The sequence below is a fragment of the Salmo salar genome, chromosome 14 (genome assembly GCF_965601325.2).
Source record: "Salmo salar chromosome 14, fSalSal1, whole genome shotgun sequence".
NCBI lineage: Eukaryota > Metazoa > Chordata > Actinopteri > Salmoniformes > Salmonidae > Salmo > Salmo salar.
The window spans coordinates 99,110,890-99,132,756 of record NC_138304.1 but is presented as its reverse complement, the minus strand read 5'-3'; the positions used below and the strand labels follow the sequence as shown (position 1 = coordinate 99,132,756).

Sequence of the window (21,867 nt, the reverse complement as noted above, 5' to 3'; positions counted from 1 at the left end):
AGGAGAGAGGAGGAGAGAGGAGGAGACAGGAGGCGAGGAAGAGACGAGAGGAGGAGGAGACAGGAGGAGACAGGAGGAGAGAGGAGGAGAGAGGAGGAGAGAGGAGGAGACAGTAGGAGAGAGGAGGAGAGAGGAGGAGAGAGGAGGAGACAGGAGGCGAGGAAGAGACGAGAGGAGGAGGAGACAGGAGGAGAGAGGAGGAGACAGGAGGAGAGGGGAGGAGAGAGGAGGAGCCAGGAGGAGAGAGGAGGAGACAGGAGGAGGAGACAGAAGGAGAGAGGAGGAGACAGGAGAAGCCAGAAGGAGAGGAAGAGACGAGAGGAGGAGGAGACAGGAGGAGACAGGAGGAGAGAGGAGACACAGAGGCAGACAGGCACACGAGCACAAACAAGTGAACAAAACCACAGGACCCCCTTCCTTCCCCAATACGCATCATGAACGTATGATAACACATTACAACTAGACCAGTACAGTAGTACAATACACAGCCTGAAGACCAGTACAGTAGTACAATATACAGCCTGTAGACCAGTACAGTAGTACAATACACAGCCTGTAGACCAGTACAGTAGTACAATATACAGCTTGTAGACCAGTACAGTATTACGATATACAGCCTGTAGACCAGTACAGTAGTACAATATACAGCTTGTAGACCAGTACAGTAGTACAATACACAGCCTGAAGACCAGTACAGTAGTACAATATACAGCCTGTAGACCAGTACAGTAGTACAATATACAGCTTGTAGACCAGTACAGTAGTACAATACACAGCCTGAAGACTAGTACAGTAGTACAATATACAGCCTGTAGACCAGTACAGTAGTACAATACACAGCCTGAAGACCAGTACAGTAGTACAATATACAGCCTGTAGACCAGTACAGTATTACGATATACAGCTTGTAGCTCTACACAATTAGAATAAAAGGTTCTGGATAGAACAGAAAAGGATTATAATGCTCACTTCATATATGGCACCCCTAAAGGGTCTACAGTGCCTTCGGAAAGTATCCAGACCCCTTGACTTTTTCCACATTTTGTTACGTTACAGCCTTATTCTAAAATGGATTAAATTGTTTATTTCCTCATCAATCTACACACAACACCCCACAATGACAAAGCAAAGGAACATTAAAGCTCTGTGAGAGTGACTATCGGTTTCTTGGTCACCTCCCTCAAGGCCCTTCTCCCCAGATTGCTCAGTTTGTCCGGGCGGCCAGCTCTAGGAAGAGGCTCGGTGGTTCGGATGTACCGATCCTATGTAGGTGTTGTTACACGTGGTCTACTACTGAGAGGGCGATCAGCTGTCCGTCCTGTCTCCCTGTAGCGCTGTCTTAGGCGTCTCACACTACGGACAATGCAATTCATTTATTTTAATGTGTTCGGCTATATGTTTAATATAGCTTATATTTTAGAAAAGTTGCATATTTTATCACCCACTGATTACAATTGTCTCTGTGGCCGGCGGCTTTCCCTCTCCCCTGCCACGTCGAGACATTCCAGAGAGCTAAAGGGGGGGGGGGGGCAGAAAAATCCCCTGAAAAATACTTACAGACTGGCCCACCACCACACCCCCACCCCACCACCACACCACCACCCCGTCAAACTATATAGGTTACATTTGTGAATGTAAACTCTTATACTGTAGTACATTTGTGTCTGGTGGTCTTGTGGGGGTCTTGCAGTGGTGATGCAGTCTATGTGGGTCTCCAGCCGTGACTCCTAGGACCTCCGTTTGCCGTTTCCACGTCAACACATCTGCTGTGTGCTACTGCGCCTGCGCTCATTCTATTCAAACCCGAACGGACTGGGATCAAGGGAAGAAGACAGAACTGGAAGAAGACAGAACTGGAAGAAGACAGAACGGGAAGAAGACAGAACGGGAAGAAGACAGAACTGGAAGAAGACAGAACGGGAAGAAGACAGAACGGGAAGACAGAACGGGAAGAAGACAGAACGGGAAGAAGACAGAACTGGAAGAAGACAGAACGGGAAGAAGAATATCAGAAGAACCGAAACAACCTGCGAGAGTGAAAAAGCGAGCAAGAGCAACCGTTAAAGTCACGGTTATCCACCTTCATTTTTTTCCGGTAAAGGATAGTGCTATGAAAATGAACCAGTGCGCGCACGGGATGATATATCTTGCGGTTCTGGTGGCGTTTGCCGCCTGTGACGCCCCTCCGGTACCGTTAGATGACATCGTGATTGAGAAAACGTTCGTGCCGGAGCAGTGCGGGCGCGCTGTGAAAGTAGGAGACTATGTCCGTTACCACTATAACGGCATGTTTCCCGATGGAAAGAAGTTTGACTCCAGGTATCGTTTTTCCTTTTCGTTTCCTCTACCTTTCTGCAGTGAGTAGCGTGCACGTCTATAAACTCATGTGCGTGTTTTATTACCGGGTCGCCCAAACAGCCACGCAGGCAGCGAGAGCTTGAGTGAGAGAGATAGAGAGATTGTAATGTTTACTGTTCATTTTGGATTGTTTATTTCGCTTTTGTTTATTATCAATTTCACTTGCTTTGGTAATGTAAACAATGTTTCACATGCCATTAAAGCCCTTTGAATTGGGAGAGAGAGAGAGCAGTTCAGTCAGAGAGAGCGAGAGCGAGAGAGCTGTTCAGTCAGAGAGAGAGAGAGAGCAGTTCAGTCAGAGAGAGCGAGAGAGAGAGCAGTTCAGTCAGAGAGAGAGAGAGAGCAGTTCAGTCAGAGAGAGAGAGAGCAGTTCAGTCAGAGAGAGAGAGAGCAGTTCAGTCAGAGAGAGAGAGAGAGCAGTTCAGTCAGAGAGAGAGAGAGCAGTTCAGTCAGAGAGAGAGAGAGCAGTTCAGTCAGAGAGAGAGAGAGCAGTTCAGTCAGAGAGAGAGAGAGAGAGAGAGCAGTTCAGTCAGAGAGAGAGAGCAGTTCAGTCAGAGAGAGAGAGAGCAGTTCAGTCAGAGAGAGAGAGAGCAGTTCAGTCAGAGAGAGAGAGAGAGAGCAGTTCAGTCAGAGAGAGAGAGAGAGCAGTTCAGTCAGAGAGAGAGAGAGCAGTTCAGTCAGAGAGAGAGAGAGAGAGAGCAGTTCAGTCAGAGAGAGAGAGAGAGAGCAGTTCAGTCAGAGAGAGAGAGAGCAGTTCAGTCAGAGAGAGAGAGAGCAGTTCAGTCAGAGAGAGAGAGAGAGAGCAGTTCAGTCAGAGAGAGAGAGAGAGCAGTTCAGTCAGAGAGAGAGAGAGCAGTTCAGTCAGAGAGAGAGAGAGCAGTTCAGTCAGAGAGAGAGAGAGATGTTCACTCAGAGAGAGAGAGGGATGTTCACTCAGAGACAGGGAGAGAGAGAGAGAGAGAGAGAGATGTTCAGAGAGAGAGAGAGACTCTGCTTCAGTCTCCAAGCCTGAACTGAAGAATAACTGGATTTAACGTATCACTCCAGAGAAAACAGTTCTCTCCTGCTACTAAATACACCGGCTGATAATACTGTATGTGGGCAAGGGTGTTTTCTGTCCCGCTCTAGGCCATGCACACACAGGTATAACCTCCAGGTGTGTGAGTGTAGGTCATGAACACACAATGTATAACCTCCAGGTGTGTGAGTGTAGGTCATGAACACACAGGTATAACCTCCAGGTGTGTGAGTGTAGGTCATGAACACACAGGTATAACCTCCATGTGTGTGAGTGTAGGTCATGAACACACAGGTATAACCTCCAGGTATGTGAGTGTAGGTCATGAACACACAGGTATAACCTCCAGGTGTGTTAGTGTAGGTCATGAACACACAGGTATAACCTCCAGGTGTGTGAGTGTAGGTCATGAACACACAGGTATAACCTCCAGGTGTGTGAGTGTAGGCCATGAACACACAGGTATAACCTCCAGGTGTGTGAGTGTAGGTCATGAACACACAGGTATAACCTCCATGTGTGTGAGTGTAGGTCATGAACACACAGGTATAACCTCCAGGTGTGTGAGTGTAGGTCATGAACACACAGGTATAACCTCCAGGTGTGTGAGTGTAGGTCATGAACACACAGGTATAACCTCCAGGTGTGTGAGTGTAGGTCATGAACACACAGGTATAACCTCCAGGTGTGTGAGTGTAGGTCATGAACACACAGGTATAACCTCCAGGTGTGTGAGTGTAGGTCATGAACACACAGGTATAACCTCCAGGTGTGTGAGTGTAGGTCATGAACACACAGGTATAACCTCCAGGTGTGTGAGTGTAGGTCATGAACACACAGGTATAACCTCCAGGTGTGTGAGTGTAGGTCATGAACACACAGGTATAACCTCCAGGTGTGTGAGTGTAGGTCATGAACACACAGGTATAACCTCCAGGTGTGTGAGTGTAGGTCATGAACACACAGGTATAACCTCCAGGTGTGTGAGTGTAGGTCATGAACACACAGGTATAACCTCCAAGTGTGTGAGTGTAGGTCATGAACACACAGGTATAACCTCCAGGTGTGTGAGTGTAGGTCATGAACACACAGGTAAAACCTCCAGGTGTGTGAGTGTAGGCCATGAACACACAGGTATAACCTCCAGGTGTGTGAGTGTAGGTCATGAACACACAGGTATAACCTCCAGGTGTGTGAGTCTAGGTCATGAACACACAGGTATAACCTCCAAGTGTGTGAGTGTAGGTCATGAACACACAGGTATAACCTCCAGGTGTGTGAGTGTAGGTCATGAACACACAGGTATAACCTCCAGGTGTGTGAGTGTAGGTCATGAACACACAGGTATAACCTCCAGGTGTGTGCGTGTAGGCCATGAACACACAGGTATAACCTCCAGGTGTGTGAGTGTAGGCCATGAACACACAGGTATAACCTCCAGGTGTGTGAGTGTAGGTCATGAACACACAGGTATAACCTTCAGGTGTGTGAGTGTAGGTCATGAACACACAGGTATAACCTCCAGGTGTGTGAGTGTAGGCCATGAACACACAGGTATAACCTCCAAGTGTGTGAGTGTAGGTCATGAACACACAGGTATAACCTCCATGTGTGTGAGTGTAGGTCATGAACACACAGGTATAACCTCCAGGTGTGTGAGTGTAGGTCATGAACACACAGGTATAACCTCCAGGTGTGTGAGTGTAGGCCATGAACACACAGGTATAACCTCCAGGTGTGTGAGTGTAGGTCATGAACACACAGGTATAACCTCCAGGTGTGTGAGTGTAGGTCATGCAAGGTCAGCAAACTGATCAGGTTAAACATCTCATTAATAGGTCAGTCAGTCAGTCAGTAAACTCTTGGGCTAAAGTAGACCAGACCAGTAGGCTTAAGCATCAATGTGCGCGGTAAGAACTGAGATGTGGTTGGCCGGTGTAGTAGACCTGGTGACCCAGCATGTTATTCACAGTCTCACCACAGCCAAGCAATGACGGCTGACTGGACAGAGAGCTACATATGACTGACTGACTGACTGACTGACTGACTGACTGGCTGACTGACTGGCTGGCTGACTGACTGACTGACTGACTGACTGACTGACTGACTGACTGACTGGCTGGGTGACTGACTGACTGACTGACTGACTGGCTGGCTGACTGACTGACTGACTGACTGACTGACTGACTGGCTGGCTGGCTGACTGACTGACTGACTGACTGACTGGCTGACTGGCTGGCTGGCTGACTGACTGACTGACTGACTGACTGACTGACTGACTGGGTAAATTAGTGTTTTCCTTGTTTCTTCTCTTTCTGTCTTTTTTGGTTGAGATGTTGGCAGCTCCCATAACGTTTGTGTGTGTGTGTGTGTGTTGCAGCTATGACCGCGGTAGCACCTACAATGTGTTTGTGGGTAAGAAGCAGCTGATTGAAGGGATGGACAGAGCTCTGGTAGGGATGTGTGTGAACGAGAGGCGCCTGGTCACCATCCCCCCACAGCTGGCCTATGGGAAGGAAGGATACGGTAAGCTCATAGTATGACGTTAGTTACAACATAGTTTACAATACTCAATGGAACTTATTCTACTTTATACGTGAGGTTTGATCTCAGCTCCTCTCTCTAATCAATCAACAACTGCATGTACTTTTACTTATTTATTACCATTTATTTAACCTTTATTTAACCTTTATTTAACTAGGCAAGTCAGTTAAGAACAAATTATTATTTTCAATGACGGCCTAGGAACAGTGGGTTAACTGCCTTGTTCAGGGGCAGAACGACAGATTTTTACCTTGTCCGCTCAGGGATTGGATCCAGCAACCTTTTGGTTACTAGTCCAACGCTCTAACCACTAGGCTACCTGCCGTCCCTACACTCTAACCACTAGGCTACCTGCCGTCCCTACACTCTAACCACTATCCTACCTGCCATCCCTACACTCTAACCACCAGGCTACCTGCCGTCCCTACACTCTAACCACCAGGCTACCTGCCATCCCTACACTCTAACCACTAGGCTACCTGCCACACCTGTAATCTGTGTGTTTAGCTTCCAACATGGTGAAATAATAGCTTTTAACATGGTTATAACATAGCTTACGGTAGTCCTATAACATGGTTATAACATAGCTTACGGTAGGCCTATAACATGGTTATAACATAGCTTACGGTAGACCTATAACATGGTTATAACATAGCTTACGGTAGGCCTATAACATGGTTATAACATAGCTTACGGTAGGCCTATAACATGGTTATAACATAGCTTACGGTAGGCCTATAACATGGTTATAACATAGCTTACGGTAGGTCTATAACATGGTTATAACATAGCTTACGGTAGACCTATAACATGGTTATAAACATAGCTTACGGTAGGCCTATAACATGGTTATAAACATAGCTTACGGTAGGCCTATAACATGGTTATAAACATAGCTTACGGTAGGCCTATAACATGGTTATAGCATAGCTTACGGTAGGCCTATAACATGGTTATAGCATAGCTTACGGTAGGCCTATAACATGGTTATAACATAGCGTACGGTAGACCTATAACATGGTTATAACATAGCTTACGGTAGGCCTATAACATGGTTATAACATAGCTTACGGTAGGCCTATAACATGGTTATAACATAGCTTACGGTAGGCCTATAACATGGTTATAAACATAGCTTACGGTAGGCCTATAACATGGTTATAAACATAGCTTATGGTAGGCCTATAACATGGTTATAACATAGCTTACGGTAGGCCTATAACATGGTTATAACATAGCTTACGGTAGGCCTATAACATGGTTATAACATAGCGTACGGTAGACCTATAACATGGTTATAACAGCTTACGGTAGGCCTATAACATGGTTATAACATAGCTTACGGTAGGCCTATAACATGGTTATAATATAGCTTACGGTAGGCCTATAACATGGTTATAACATAGCTTACGGTAGGCCTATAATATGGTTATAAACATAGCTTCCGGTAGGCCTATAACATGGTTATAACATAGCTTACGGTAGACCTATAACATGGTTATAAACAGTGGTCTGTCTGGTCTGTGTGATGACGAACACAGGTAGAAGCTGTAGCTCTTTGCTCCGGATACAGTTGGCGGTTGGGTCAATGGGTCGCACGAGGATGTGTTTTTGTGTGTAGGCCTGTGTACAGCATGTCTGTTTACGGTATTCATAAACACAAAGAGGAAGGAGGACAGGAAGTGGGCGGTGTCGGCCCACTCTGACATCACAGACCAGGAAGTGGGCTGTCTCGGCCCACTCTGACGTCACAGACCAGGAAGTGAGCGCTGCCTGGAGCCAAGCTGTTTATCACTTTGCACAGGGCAGGCTGAGCTTGCTGTTGTCCCTGAATACCAGATCAATCAGCTGGCTGACAGATTAGTGTTGCAAGAAGCTCAGACCAACCCTTTAACAACTAACACAGAGAGGAGGAGTCTTGTTGTAGGCGCTACCCTCATTCACAGGGGAGACTTCACAGTGGCAGGAGTGTGTTTGTCCATATTAGCGTGTGTGTGTGTGTGTGTGTGTGTGTGTGTGTGTGTGTGTGTGTGTGTGTGTGTGTGTGTGTGTGTGTGTGTGTGTGTGTGTGTGTGTGTGTGTGTGTGATTAGCATGTTGTTGTGCCTATAAAGAGGTCATCAAGCGGATTGGTTGGTTTTGCATGAGGAGAGATTAGAGCAGGAATGTGTTGCCTGACTTGACATGTAGAGACTGGTAAAGAGAGAGAATGCCAGATTGGGGAGGGGGCATGTATGGACAGGTAAATGTAGGTGTTTCCTCTATAGATTTGTGTGTGGAAGAGAGAGAGAGGGTGAGAGAGAGAGAGGGTGAGAGAGAGAGAGAGAGAGAGGGAGAAGGTGAGAGAGAGAGAGAGAGAGAGAGGCATAATAGCCATAATATGGCATTTTAAATATCTCTATTTCTTTGAGTGTGTCACGCTCCTCTTCGTCTGAAGATAAGGAGAAATCACTGTCGGAAAAAGTGGACCAATACGCAGCGGGTTGCATGCTCATCATATTTTATTTAAATGTTAACACCACGAAAAAACAAGAAACAATGACCGACAGGAACAGTTTTGCAGGCTATATACAACGCAATGCAAAAACAACTACCCACAAACCCCAGGTGAAAAACACACTCCTAATATATGACTCACAATCAGGAACAACGATAACCAGCTGTTCCTGATCGGGAGCCACACAGACCAACAAAGAAACAGACATACTAGAAAAACCATACAACACAAACCCTTCTGCCACGTCCTGACCAAAATACTAATACAATACTCCCTCTGCTGGTCAGGACGTGACAGAGTGTAATACTTACTGTTCATTTTTATTGTTCATTTCACTTTTTTTTTTATTATCTATTTCACTTGCTTTGGCAATATGGTTCCCATGCCGGGGAGGGAGAGACGGAGAGGGAGAGCCAGGGAGGGAGAGACGGAGAGGGAGAGCCGGGGAGGGAGAGACAGAGAGGGAGAGCCGGGGGAGGGAGAGACGGAGAGGGAGAGCCGGGGAGGGAGAGACAGAGGGAGAGCCAGAGAGGGAGAGCCGGGGAGGGAGAGACGGAGAGGGAGAGCCGGGGAGGGAGAGACAGAGAGGGAGAGCCAGAGAGGGAGAGCCGGGGAGGGAGAGACGGGGAGGGAGAGCCGGGGAGGGAGAGACGGAGAGGGAGAGACGGGGAGGGAGAGACGGGGAGGGAGAGCCGGGGAGGGAGAGACGGAGAGGGAGAGACGGGGAGGGAGAGACGGGGAGGGAGAGCCGGGGAGGGAGAGACAGAGAGGGAGAGACGGGGAGGGAGAGACAGAGAGGGAGAGACAGGGAGGGAGAGCCGGGGAGGGAGAGACGGGGAGGGAGAGACAGAGAGGGAGAGACAGGGAGGGAGAGCCGGGTAGGGAGAGACAGAGAGGGAGAGACAGAGAGGGAGAGACAGGGAGGGAGAGACAGGGAGGGAGAGACAGAGAGGGAGAGACAGGGAGGGAGAGACAGGGAGGGAGAGACAGGGAAGGAGAGACAGGGAGGGAGAGACGGGGAGGGAGAGACAGAGAGGGAGAGACAGGGAAGGAGAGACAGAGAGGGAGAGACAGGGAGGGAGAGACGGGGAGGGAGAGACAGAGAGGGAGAGACAGGGAAGGAGAGACAGAGAGGGAGAGACAGGGAGGGAGAGACGAGTTGGAGGGTCTTTGCCAGCAGAGAGAACAACTGTCAACTCACAAGTATGAATTTAATCACAACTACCCTCAACTTCTCTACCCCTCCTCCTCTCTTCCCCTTCCCCTCCTCTCATCTTCCCTCCCTCCCCAAAACAATGTATTTGGCCTGTTTATAAACTGTGATTAAGTACCTTCAAAGAAATAATTCCATGTTCATCTGACGAGTTGAGAGAAACAAAGAGAGAAAGGGAGAGAGGAAGTAGAGAGAGAGGGGATGAGAGAGAGAGAGAGGGGATGAGAGAGAGGGGGGATGAGAGAGAGAGACGGGAGAAGAGAGGAGGGCATAAGAGAGACAGGATGAGAGAGAGAGGGGATGAGAGAGAGAGGGGATGAGAGAGAGAGAGGATGAGAGAGAGAGGGGGGATGAGAGAGAGAGAGGGGATGAGAGAGAGAGGGGGGATGAGAGAGAGAGGGGGGATGAGAGAGAGAGGGGATGAGAGAGGGGATGAGAGAGAGAGGGGGGATGAGAGAGAGAGAGGGGATGAGAGAGAGGGGGGGTGAGAGAGAGAGGGGGGATGAGAGAGAGAGGGGATGAGAGAGAGAGGGGGGATGAGAGAGAGAGGGGGGATGAGAGAGAGAGAGGGGATGAGAGAGAGGGGGGGTGAGAGAGAGAGGGGGGATGAGAGAGAGAGGGGGGATGAGAGAGAGGGGGGGGGGTGAGAGAGAGAGGGGGGATGAGAGAGAGAACAGGTGTAACTCTGTCATTCTTCCTGAATCCAGGTGATGTCATCCCTTCAGACGCAATCCTTGTTTTTGACGTTTTGTTGTTGGATGTGTGGAATCCTGACGACGGGGTTCAGAGTGAGACGTACCACAGCCCTGAGAACTGCTCTAGGAAGGTAGAGGTGTCGGACTACGTACGATACCATTACAACGGAACACTGCTGGACGGAACACTGTTCGACTCCAGGTGAGACACACACTACTAACACACACTACTAATACACACTACTAATACACACTACCCAATACACACTACTAATACACACTACACACTACTAATACACACTACTAATACACACTACTAATACACACTACTAACACACACTACTAATACACACTACTAATACACACTACACACTACTAATCACACACTACACACTACTAACACACACTACACACTACTAATACACACTACTAATACACACTACTAAACACACTACACACTACTAACACACACTACACACTACTAACACACACTACTAACACACACTACACACTACTAAACACACTACACACTACTAATACACACTACTACACACTACACACTACTAATACACACTACTACACACTACTAAACACACTACTAATACACACTACTAATCACACACTACACACTACTAACACACACTACACACTACTAACACACACTACACACTACTAACACACACTACACACTACTAATACACACTACACACTACTAACACACACTACACACTACTAACACACACTACACACTACTAACACACTACACACTACTAATACACACTACTAATACACACTACTAATACACACTACACACTACTAATACACACTACTAACACACACTACACACTACTAATACACACTACACACTACTAACACACACTACACACTACTAACACACACTACACACTACTAACACACACTACACACTACTAATCACACACTACACACTACTAACACACACTACACACTACTAACACACACTACTAACACACACTACACACTACTAACACACTACACACTACTAATCACACACTACTAACACACACTACACACTACTAACACACACTACACACTACTAATACACACTACTAACACACACTACTAATACACACTACTAACTACACACTACTAACACACACTACACACTACTAACACACACTACACACTACTAACACACACTACACACTACTAACACACACTACTAATACACACTACTACACTACACACTACTAATACACACTACTAACACACACTACACACTACTAACACACACTACTACACTACTACACTACTACACTACACACTACTACACACTACTACACTACACACTACTAATCACACACTACACACTACTAACACACTACACACTACTAATACACACTACTACACACTACTAATACACACTACTAACACACACTACTAATACACACTACTAATACACACTACTAATACACACTACTAATACACACTACTAATACACACTACACACTACTAATACACACTACACACTACTAATACACACTACACACTACTAACACACACTACACACTACTAACACACACTACACACTACTAATACACACTACTAATACACACTACACACTACTAACACACACTACACACTACTAATACACACTATACACTACTAACACACACTACACACTACTAATACACACTACACACTACTAACACACACTACACACTACTAACACACACTACACACTACACACTACTAACACACACTACACACTACTAATACACACTACTAATACACACTACTAATACACACTACACACTACTAATACACACTACACACTACACACTACTAATACACACTACTAATACACACTACACAATACTAATACACACTACTAATACACACTACTAATACACACTACACACTACTAACACACACTACACACTACTAACACACACTACACACTACTAATACACACTACTAACACACACTACACACTACTAATACACACTACTAATACACACTACACACTACTAACACACACTAACACACTACTAAAACACACTACTAATACACACTACACACTACTAATACACACTACACACTACTAACACACACTACACACTACTAACACACACTACACACTACTAATACACACTACTAATACACACTACACACTACTAACACACACTACACACTACTAATACACACTATACACTACTAATACACACTACACACTACTAACACACACTACACACTACTAACACACACTACACACTACTAATACACACTACTAATACACACTACACACTACTAACACACACTACACACTACTAATACACACTATACACTACTAACACACACTACACACTACTAATACACACTACACACTACTAACACACACTACACACTACTAACACACACTACTATTACACACTACTAATACACACTACTAATACACACTACACACTACTAATACACACTACACACTACTAATACACACTACTAATACACACTACTAATACACACTACTAACACACACTACTAATACACACTACTAATACACACTACTAATACACACTACTAATACACACTACACACTACTAATACACACTACTAATACACACTACTAACACACACTACACACTACTAACACACACTACTAATACACACTACTAATACACACTACTAATACACACTACACACTACTAACACACACTACTAATACACACTACTAACACACACTACTAATACACACTACTAATACACACTACTAATACACACTACACACTACTAATACACACTACACACTACTAACACACACTACACACTACTAACACACACTACTACACTACTAACACTACTAACTACACACTACTAATACACACTACTAACACACACTACTAATACACACTACTAATACACACTACTAATACACACTACACACTACTAATACACACTACACACTACTAATACACACTACTAATACACACTACTAATACACACTACTAATACACACTACTAACACACACTACTAATACACACTACTAACACACACTACACACTACACACTACTAATACACACTACTAATACACACTACACACTACTAACACACACTACACACTACACACTACTAATACACACTACACACTACTAACTACACACTACACACTACTAACACACACTACACACTACTAATACACACTACTAATACACACTACACACTACTAACACACACTACACACTACTAATACACACTACTACACTACTAACACACACTACACACTACTAACACACACTACACACTACTAACACACACTACACACTACTAACACACACTACACACTACTACACACTACTAACACACACTACACACTACTAATACACACTACACACTACTAACACACACTACACACTACTAACACACACTACACACTACTAACACACACTACACACTACACACTACTACACTACACACTACTAATACACACTACACACTACTAATACACACTACTACACTACTACACTACTACACTACACACTACTAATACACACTACACACTACACACTACTAACACACACTACACACTACTAACACACACTACTAATACACACTACTAATACACACTACTAATACACACTACTATACACACACTACATCACACTACTAACACACACTACTAATACACACTACACTACACACTACTAACACACACTACACACTACTAACACACACTACACACTACTAACACACACTACACACTACTAACACACACTACAATACACACTACTAATACACACTACTATACACCTACTACTACACACTAACACACTACTAACACACACTACACACTACTAATACACACTACACACTACTAACACACACTACACACTACTAACACACACTACACACTACTAACACACACTACACACTACTAACACACACTACACACTACTAACACACACTACACACTACACACTACTAACACACACTACACACTACAACACACTACACTACACACTACTAAACACACTACACACTACTAATACACACTACACACTACACACTACTAATACACACTACTAATACACACTACACACTACTAACACACACTACACACTACTAATCACACACTACACACTACTAACACACACTACACACTACTAACTACACACTACTATACACACTACTAACACACACTACACACTACTAACACACACTACACAGGGTGATGATGGAGGAGACAGGGTGATGATAGAGGAGACAGGGTGATGATGGAGGAGACAGGGTGATGATAGAGGAGACAGGGTGATGATAGAGGAGACAGGGTGATGATGGAGGAGACAGGGTAATGATAGAGGAGACAGGGTGATGATGGAGGAGACAGGGTGATGATGGAGGAGACAGGGTGATGATAGAGGAGACAGGGTGATGATGGAGGAGAGGAGGGTGATGATAGAGGAGAGGAGGGTGATGATAGAGGAGACAGGGTGATGATAGAGGAGACAGGGTGATGATAGAGGGGGCAGGGTGATGATGGAGGAGACAGGGTGATGATGGAGGAGAGGAGGGTGATGATAGAGGAGACAGGGTGATGATGAAGGAGACAGGGTGATGATGGAGGAGAGGAGGGTGATGATAGAGGAGACAGGGTGATGATAGAGGAGACAGGGTGATGATAGAGGAGACAGGGTGGGGATGGAGGAGACAGGGTGATGATAGAGGAGAGGAGGGTAATGATAGAGGAGACAGGGTGATGATGGAGGAGACAGGGTGATGATGGAGGAGACAGGGTAATGATAGAGGAGACAGGGTGATGATAGAGGAGACAGGGCGCTGATAGAGGAGACAGGGTGGTGATAGAGGAGACAGGGTGATGATAGAGGAGACAGGGTGATGATAGAGGAGACAGGGCGCTGATAGAGGAGACAGGGTGGTGATAGAGGAGACAAGGTGATGGTAGAGGAGACAGGGTAATGATAGAGGAGACCGGGTGATGATGGAGGAGACAGGGTGATGATGGAGGAGACAGGGTGATGATAGAGGAGACAGGGTGATGATGGAGGAGACAGGGTAATGATAGAGGAGACAGGGTGATGATGGAGGAGACAGGGTGATGATGGAGGAGACAGGGTGATGATAGAGGAGACAGGGTGATGATGGAGGAGAGGAGGGTGATGATAGAGGAGAGGAGGGTGATGATAGAGGAGACAGGGTGATGATAGAGGAGACAGGGTGATGATAGAGGAGACAGGGTGATGATAGAGGAGACAGGGTGATGATAGAGGAGACAGGGTGATGATAGAGGAGACAGGGCGCTGATAGAGGAGACAGGGTGGTGATAGAGGAGACAAGGTGATGGTAGAGGAGACAGGGTAATGATAGAGGAGAGGAGGGTGACATTTGTAGTCTTTCCAATAATACATGTGTGCTGTGCTTGTAGTCTTCTATGAAGTATTTGCTCATTCACACTCCCCCTGTAGCCACACCCGTTTGCGTACCTATGACACCTACGTGGGGATTGGCTGGCTGATCGCTGGCATGGACCAGGGCCTTCTGGGCATGTGTGTTGGGGAGAGACGCATCATCACCATGCCCCCTTCGCTAGGATATGGATCAAACGGAGATGGTAAGTGGGTGCTGCTGGGTAATAGAGTTCTTTCTGAGTGTTATCCCAGTACAGGCCTCTCTAATACTGTTGGACCAGAGATGGCATCATTAGTGTGAAGCTCTTTCTGTCCCTGTCTCTGTCTCTGTCCCTGTCTCTGTCTCTGTCCCTGTCTCTGTCCCTGTCCCTGTCTCTGTCCCTGTCCCTGGCTCTGTCCCTGTCTCTGTCTCTGTCCCTGTCTCTGGCTCTGTCTCTGTCTCTGTCCCTGTCTCTGTCTCTGTCCCTGGCTCTGTCTCTGTCTCTGTCCCTGTCCCTGGCTCTGTCTCTGTCTCTGTCTCTGTCCCTGTCTCTGTCTCTGTCTCTGGCTCTGTCTCTGTCCCTGTCTCTGTCCCTGTCCCTGGCTCTGTCTCTGTCTCTGTCTCTGTCCCTGTCTCTGGCTCTGTCTCTGGCTCTGTCTCTGTCTCTGTCTCTGTCTCTGTCTCTGTCCCTGTCTCTGTCTCTGTCCCTGTCCCTGTCCCTGGCTCTGTCTCTGTCTCTGTCTCTGTCCCTGTCTCTGTCTCTGTCTCTGTCTCTGGTTCTGTCTCTGGCTCTGTCCTGTCTCTGTCTCTGTCTCTGTCTCTGGCTCTGTCTCTGTCCCTGTCCCTGTCCCTGGCTCTGTCTCTGTCTCTGTCCCTGTCTCTGTCTCTGTCCCTGTCTCTGTCCCTGTCCCTGTCCCTGGCTCTGTCTCTGTCCCTGTCTCTGTCCCTGTCCCTGGCTCTGGTCCCTGTCTCTGGCTCTGTCCCTGTCTCTGTCTCTGGCCCTGTCTCTGTCTCTGTCCCTGTCTCTGGTCCCTGGCTCTGGTCTCTGGCTCTGTCCCTGTCTCTGTCCCTGTCTCTGTCCCTGTCTCTGTCTCTGGTCTCTGTCCCTGGCTCTGGCTCTGTCTCTGTCCCTGTCTCTGTCTCTGGTCTCTGTCTCTGGCTCTGGTTCTGTCTCTGTCCCTGTCTCTGTCTCTGGTCTCTGTCTCTGGCTCTGGTTCTGTCTCTGTCTCTGGTCTCTGTCTCTGGCTCTGGCTCTGTCTCTGTCCCTGTCTCTGGCTCTGTCCCTGTCTCTGTCCCTGTCCCTGTCTCCGTCCCTGGTCTCTGTCCTCTGGTCTCTGTCCCTGTCTCTGGTTCTGTCCCTGTCTCTGTCTCTGTCCTCTGTCTCTGGCTCTGTCTCTGTCTCTGTCCCTGTCTCTGTCCCTGGCTCTGTCTCTGGCTCTGTCTCTGTCCCTGTCTCTGTCTCTGTCTCTGTCTCTGTCTCTGTCTCTGTCTCTGTCCCTGTCTCTGTCTCTGTCTCTGTCTCTGTCTCTGTCTCTGTCTCTGTCTCTGTCCCTGTCTCTGTCTCTGTCTCTGTCTCTGTCTCTGTCCCTGTCTCTGTCTCTGTCTCTGTCTCTGTCTCTGTCCCTGGCTCTGTCTCTGGCTCTGGCTCTGTCCCTGTCTCTGTCTCTGTCTCTGTCTCTGTCTCTGTCTCTGGTTCTGTCTCTGTCTCTCGCTCTTTCTCTCTCTCTCTCTCGCTCTCTGTCTCTCGCTCTCTCTCTCTCGCTCTCTCAATTTTTCAATTCAATTTGCTTTATTGGCATGACGTAACAATGTACATATTGCCAAAGCTTATTTTGGATATTTACAATATGAAAATAATGAGAATCAAAATTGTCAACAGGACAACAGTAACAACAGTAACCAAGGGTCAAAATAACCACACATTGAACAATAACAATAATCATACAGTAGAGGACATGTGCAGGTTGATTGGTCTGTCAGACACTGTCCCTCATCTTATAGCAGGCAGCAATGTAGTGCGCTGCCAACCCACAGCTCTCTGCGTCCTCCCCCAGCAGGACGGGTAGCCTGTCCTCATCAGAGAGGTCTTTGAAACCTTGACCTCTCTCTCTCTCATCGCCCTCTCTCTCTCTCTCTCTCTCTCTCTCTCTCTCTCATCGCTCTCTCTCTGTCTCTCTCTCTGTCTCTCTCGCTCTCTCTCATCGCCCTCTCTCTCTCTCTCTCTCTCTCTCTCTCATCGCCTTCTCGCTCTGTCTCTCATCGCCTTCTCGCTCTCTCTCTCATCACCCTCTCTCTCTCTCTCTCTCTCTCTCTCTCTCTCTCTCTCTCATCGCCTTCTCGCTCTCTCTCTCTCATCGTCCTCTCGCTCTCTCTCTCTCTCTCATCGCCCGCTGTCTCTCTCTCTCTCTCTCGCTCTCTCTCATCGCCCTCTCTCTCTCTCTCTCATCGCCTTCTCGCTCTCTGTCTCTCATCGCCTTCTCTCTCTCTCTCATCGCCCTCTCTCTCTTTCTCGCTCTCTCTCTCTCTCTCTCTCGCCCTCTCTCTCTCATTCTCTCTTTCTTTCTCCTCCTCTCCCTCCCATCCCTCCATCCCCACCCCTCTTTCCCTCTCTAGGTAGTGATATCCCAGGCCAGGCCTCCCTGGTGTTTGATGTCGTCCTCTTGGACCTTCATAACCCTAAAGACGGCATCAGTATCATCAACCAGGACATACCTCAACCCTGCCTCAGGAAGAGTGTATCTGGGGACTTTATCAGATACCACTATAACGGATCACTAATGGACGGGACCTTCTTTGACTCCAGGTGAGGAATAGTGTGTGTGACTTCATAAATATTATGTAGATACTGCTCCTCTATTTCCTTGTGGTCCTGCTGCGTTGTGTTTACACTGTATATGTAATTATTATTTTGTCCTCAAGGTGGCCTTACTCAAAGTATAACCTTACAAACTAAAGTAGACTGAAACGAGTTTCTCATAAGATTTTACTGAATGAATCCAAACAGTACAAGAAAAATGGCACTCTTAAGTTCAGACTGAATAAGGTGTAGAATTTAGAATGTAGATATTAAGGACATTTTGAATTTAGAGCTTCTGGGTGGGCAAATGTTTTAATATGTTGGTAACTGTTTGGGACGTGTCTTGATCTCTACATGCGATTATTGTCCTCTGTTATTGAACACCACAGTTACTCCCGTAACCGTACCTATGACACGTACGTGGGTAAGGGCTCTTTGATTGGTGGGATGGACGAGGGCCTGATCGGAGTCTGCATTGGAGAGAGAAGACGCATCATCATCCCACCTCACCTCGGATACGGAGAGGAGGGTACAGGTTTGTAGAAAACAGTGTTTGTGCGTGAGCGTGAGTGTTTAGGTTTTCAGGGTACCGTTGTTTATGGAACGTCGATTTCATTGTCTCTTTCCTCTTCTTTACTGACCTCTGCCAATCTCCCCTCTCCTCTACTCTCCTCCCCCCTCACCTCTCCCTTCTCCTCCTCTCTCTCCTCTCCTTTCCACTCCACTCCTCTCCTGTCCTCTCCTCCTTTCCATCTCTCTCCTCTCCACTCCTCCTCTCTCCTTTCCTCTTCTACTCTCTCTTCTCCCCTCCCTCCCTCCCCTCCTCTCTCTCATCGCCTCTCCTCTCTCCCCTCCTGTTTCCTCCCCTCACCCCTCCTCTCTCTCCTCTCCACTCCTCCCCTCCTCTCTCTTCTCTCCTCCCCTCCCTCCCCTCCTCTCTCTCGTCTCCTCTCCTCTCTCCCCTCCTTTCTTGTCTCTCTTGTCTCCTCCCCTGCCCTCACCCCTCCCCTCCTCTCTCTCCTCTCCACTCCTGCCCTCCTCTCTCTCCTCTCCACTCCTCCCCTCCTCTCTCTCCCCTCCCCTCCCTTCCCCTCTCTCGTCTCCTCTCCTCTCTCCCATCCTCTCTCGTTTCTCTTGTCTCCTCCCCTCCCCTGCCCTCACCCCTCCTCTCTCTCCTCTCCACTCCTGCCCTCCTCTCTCTCCTCTCCACTCCTCCCCTCCTCTCTCTCCCCTCCCCTCCCTTCCCCTCTCTCCCACCAGGTACTAAGATCCCAGGTTCTGCTGTCTTGGTGTTTGATATCCATATCATAGACTTCCACAACCCATCAGACCCAGTGGTGATCACTACCACCTATAAACCAGAGGTGTGTGAGACGCTGGCTAAGAAAGGAGACTTTGTTAAATACCACTACAACGCTTCGCTCATGGATGGGTCCTTCATCGACTCCACGTGAGTAGAAAGATGAAGACACACACACACACACACACACACACACACGTGCACTCACACACATACACGCACCCACGCACGCACATACACCTACACATGCACTCTCACTCACACACACACCACACATACATAAACACACACACTCTTCTTCTCTCTGTCTCCAGGTATAACTATGGGAAGACGTATAACATTGTGCTGGGAGCCAACCAGGTGGTTCCAGGGATGGAGGAGGGGCTGAAGGAGATGTGTGTTGGAGAGAGAAGACACCTGGTCATACCGCCGCACCTGGGCTACGGAGAGAAGGGAGTGGGTGGGTTACACACACACACACACACACGCACGCACGCACACACGCGCATACACACACACACACACGCGCGCGCACACACACACACACACTAGTCCAGTAGCGGTTATTAACCCAATGTGTATTGGTATGTTATAGATGGTGAGGTGCCAGCCAGTGCTGTCCTGGTCTTCGACATCGAGATGATGGAGATGGAGGCGGGACTTCCTGACGGGTACATGTTCATCTGGAACGAGGACGTATCAGCTGACCTCTTCACTGAGATGGACGCAGACAAGGACCTACGGGTGTTGGCCTCAGAGGTACTCATCACGGCTAAACCCCGCCCTCAACTACACGCTAACAGACATACACATGACAGCGTGAATCCTCCTGTATCTCAGCTGGACAGAGTATGGCTGCATCTCAGTAGTCCCAAATGGCCTCCTCTCCTTCCTTTGCACTGATCTGTAAACACAAGACAAGTGAAAGCAGTGGAACGGGAAGCCTTGTGTTTTTTATTTCACCAGTTCATTTAAATCAGTTCAGAAGGAGAGGAGACCATGGAGTTATGATTAACTGAGGCAACTGGCTAACCAATTCACAATTCTCACTCTCCCTCCCCCCTCTCTCCCTCCCCACCCCTCTCCCTCCCCCCTCTCTCCCTCCCCACCCCTCTCCCTCCCCCCTCTCTCCCTCCCCACCCCTCTCCCTCCCCCCTATCCCTCTCTCCAGTTCTCAGACTATATCCTGCGTCAGGTGAACGAGGGTAAAGGTCGCCTGGCCCCTGGGTTTGACGCAGATCGCATCATCGAGAACATGTTCTCCAACCAGGACCGTAATGGAGACGGAAAGATAACTGAGGAGGAGTTCAAACTGAAAGCCGACGAGACCCCACACGACGAGCTATAAGACAGACCCCACACGACGAGCTATAAGACAGACCCCACACGACGAGCTATAAGACAGACCCCACACGACGAGCTATAAGACAGACCCCACACGACGAGCTATAAGACAGACCCCACACGACGAGCTATAAGACAGACCCCACACGATGAGCTATAAGACAGACCCCACACGACGAGCTATAAGACAGACAGACCCCACACGACGAGCTATAAGACAGACCCCACACGACGAGCTATAAGACAGACCCCACACGACGAGCTATAAGACAGACCCCACACGACGAGCTATAAGACAGACCCCACACGACGAGCTATAAGACAGACCCCACACGACGAGCTATAAGACAGACCCCACACGACGAGCTATAAGACAGACCCCACACGACGAGCTATAAGACAGACCCCACACGACGAGCTATAAGACAGACCCCACACGACGAGCTATAAGACAGACCCCACACGACGAGCTATAAGACAGACCCCACACGACGAGCTATAAGACAGACCCCACACGACGAGCTATAAGACAGACAGCCCCACACGACGAGCTATAAGACAGACCCCACACGACGAGCTATAAGACAGACCCCACACGACGAGCTATAAGACAGACCCCACACGACGAGCTATAAGACAGACCCCACACGACGAGCTATAAGACAGACCCCACACGACGAGCTATAAGACAGACCCCACACGACGAGCTATAAGACAG

The 21,867-nt window shown here is 47.6% G+C and overlaps 1 protein-coding gene across 1 annotated transcript; it reads left to right on the top strand.

The window, feature by feature from the left end:
- Nucleotides 1–1,775: 1,775 nt before the first annotated feature.
- On the top strand, nt 1,776–21,470 carry LOC106570612 (peptidyl-prolyl cis-trans isomerase FKBP9-like). Its single transcript, XM_045694961.2, has 10 exons — nt 1,776–2,319; nt 5,757–5,902; nt 10,337–10,526; nt 15,786–15,931; nt 18,322–18,511; nt 18,895–19,040; nt 19,766–19,955; nt 20,120–20,265; nt 20,401–20,564; nt 20,977–21,470. The coding sequence occupies exons 1-10, from the start codon at nt 2,111–2,113 to the stop codon at nt 21,151–21,153; spliced, it is 1,704 nt and encodes a 567-aa protein (XP_045550917.2). The 5' UTR covers nt 1,776–2,110; the 3' UTR covers nt 21,154–21,470.
- The last annotated feature ends 397 nt before the right edge of the window (nt 21,471–21,867 follow it).

Coding starts and splice junctions, on each gene's coding strand:
- LOC106570612 (XM_045694961.2), top strand. CDS start 2,111: ATGAAAATGAACCAGTGCGCGCACGGGATGATATATCTTGCGGTTCTG. Junction 5,903..10,336: donor CTATGGGAAGGAAGGATACG/GTAAGCTCATAG, acceptor TCCTGAATCCAG/GTGATGTCATCCCTTCAGAC. Junction 20,266..20,400: donor CTACGGAGAGAAGGGAGTGG/GTGGGTTACACA, acceptor GGTATGTTATAG/ATGGTGAGGTGCCAGCCAGT.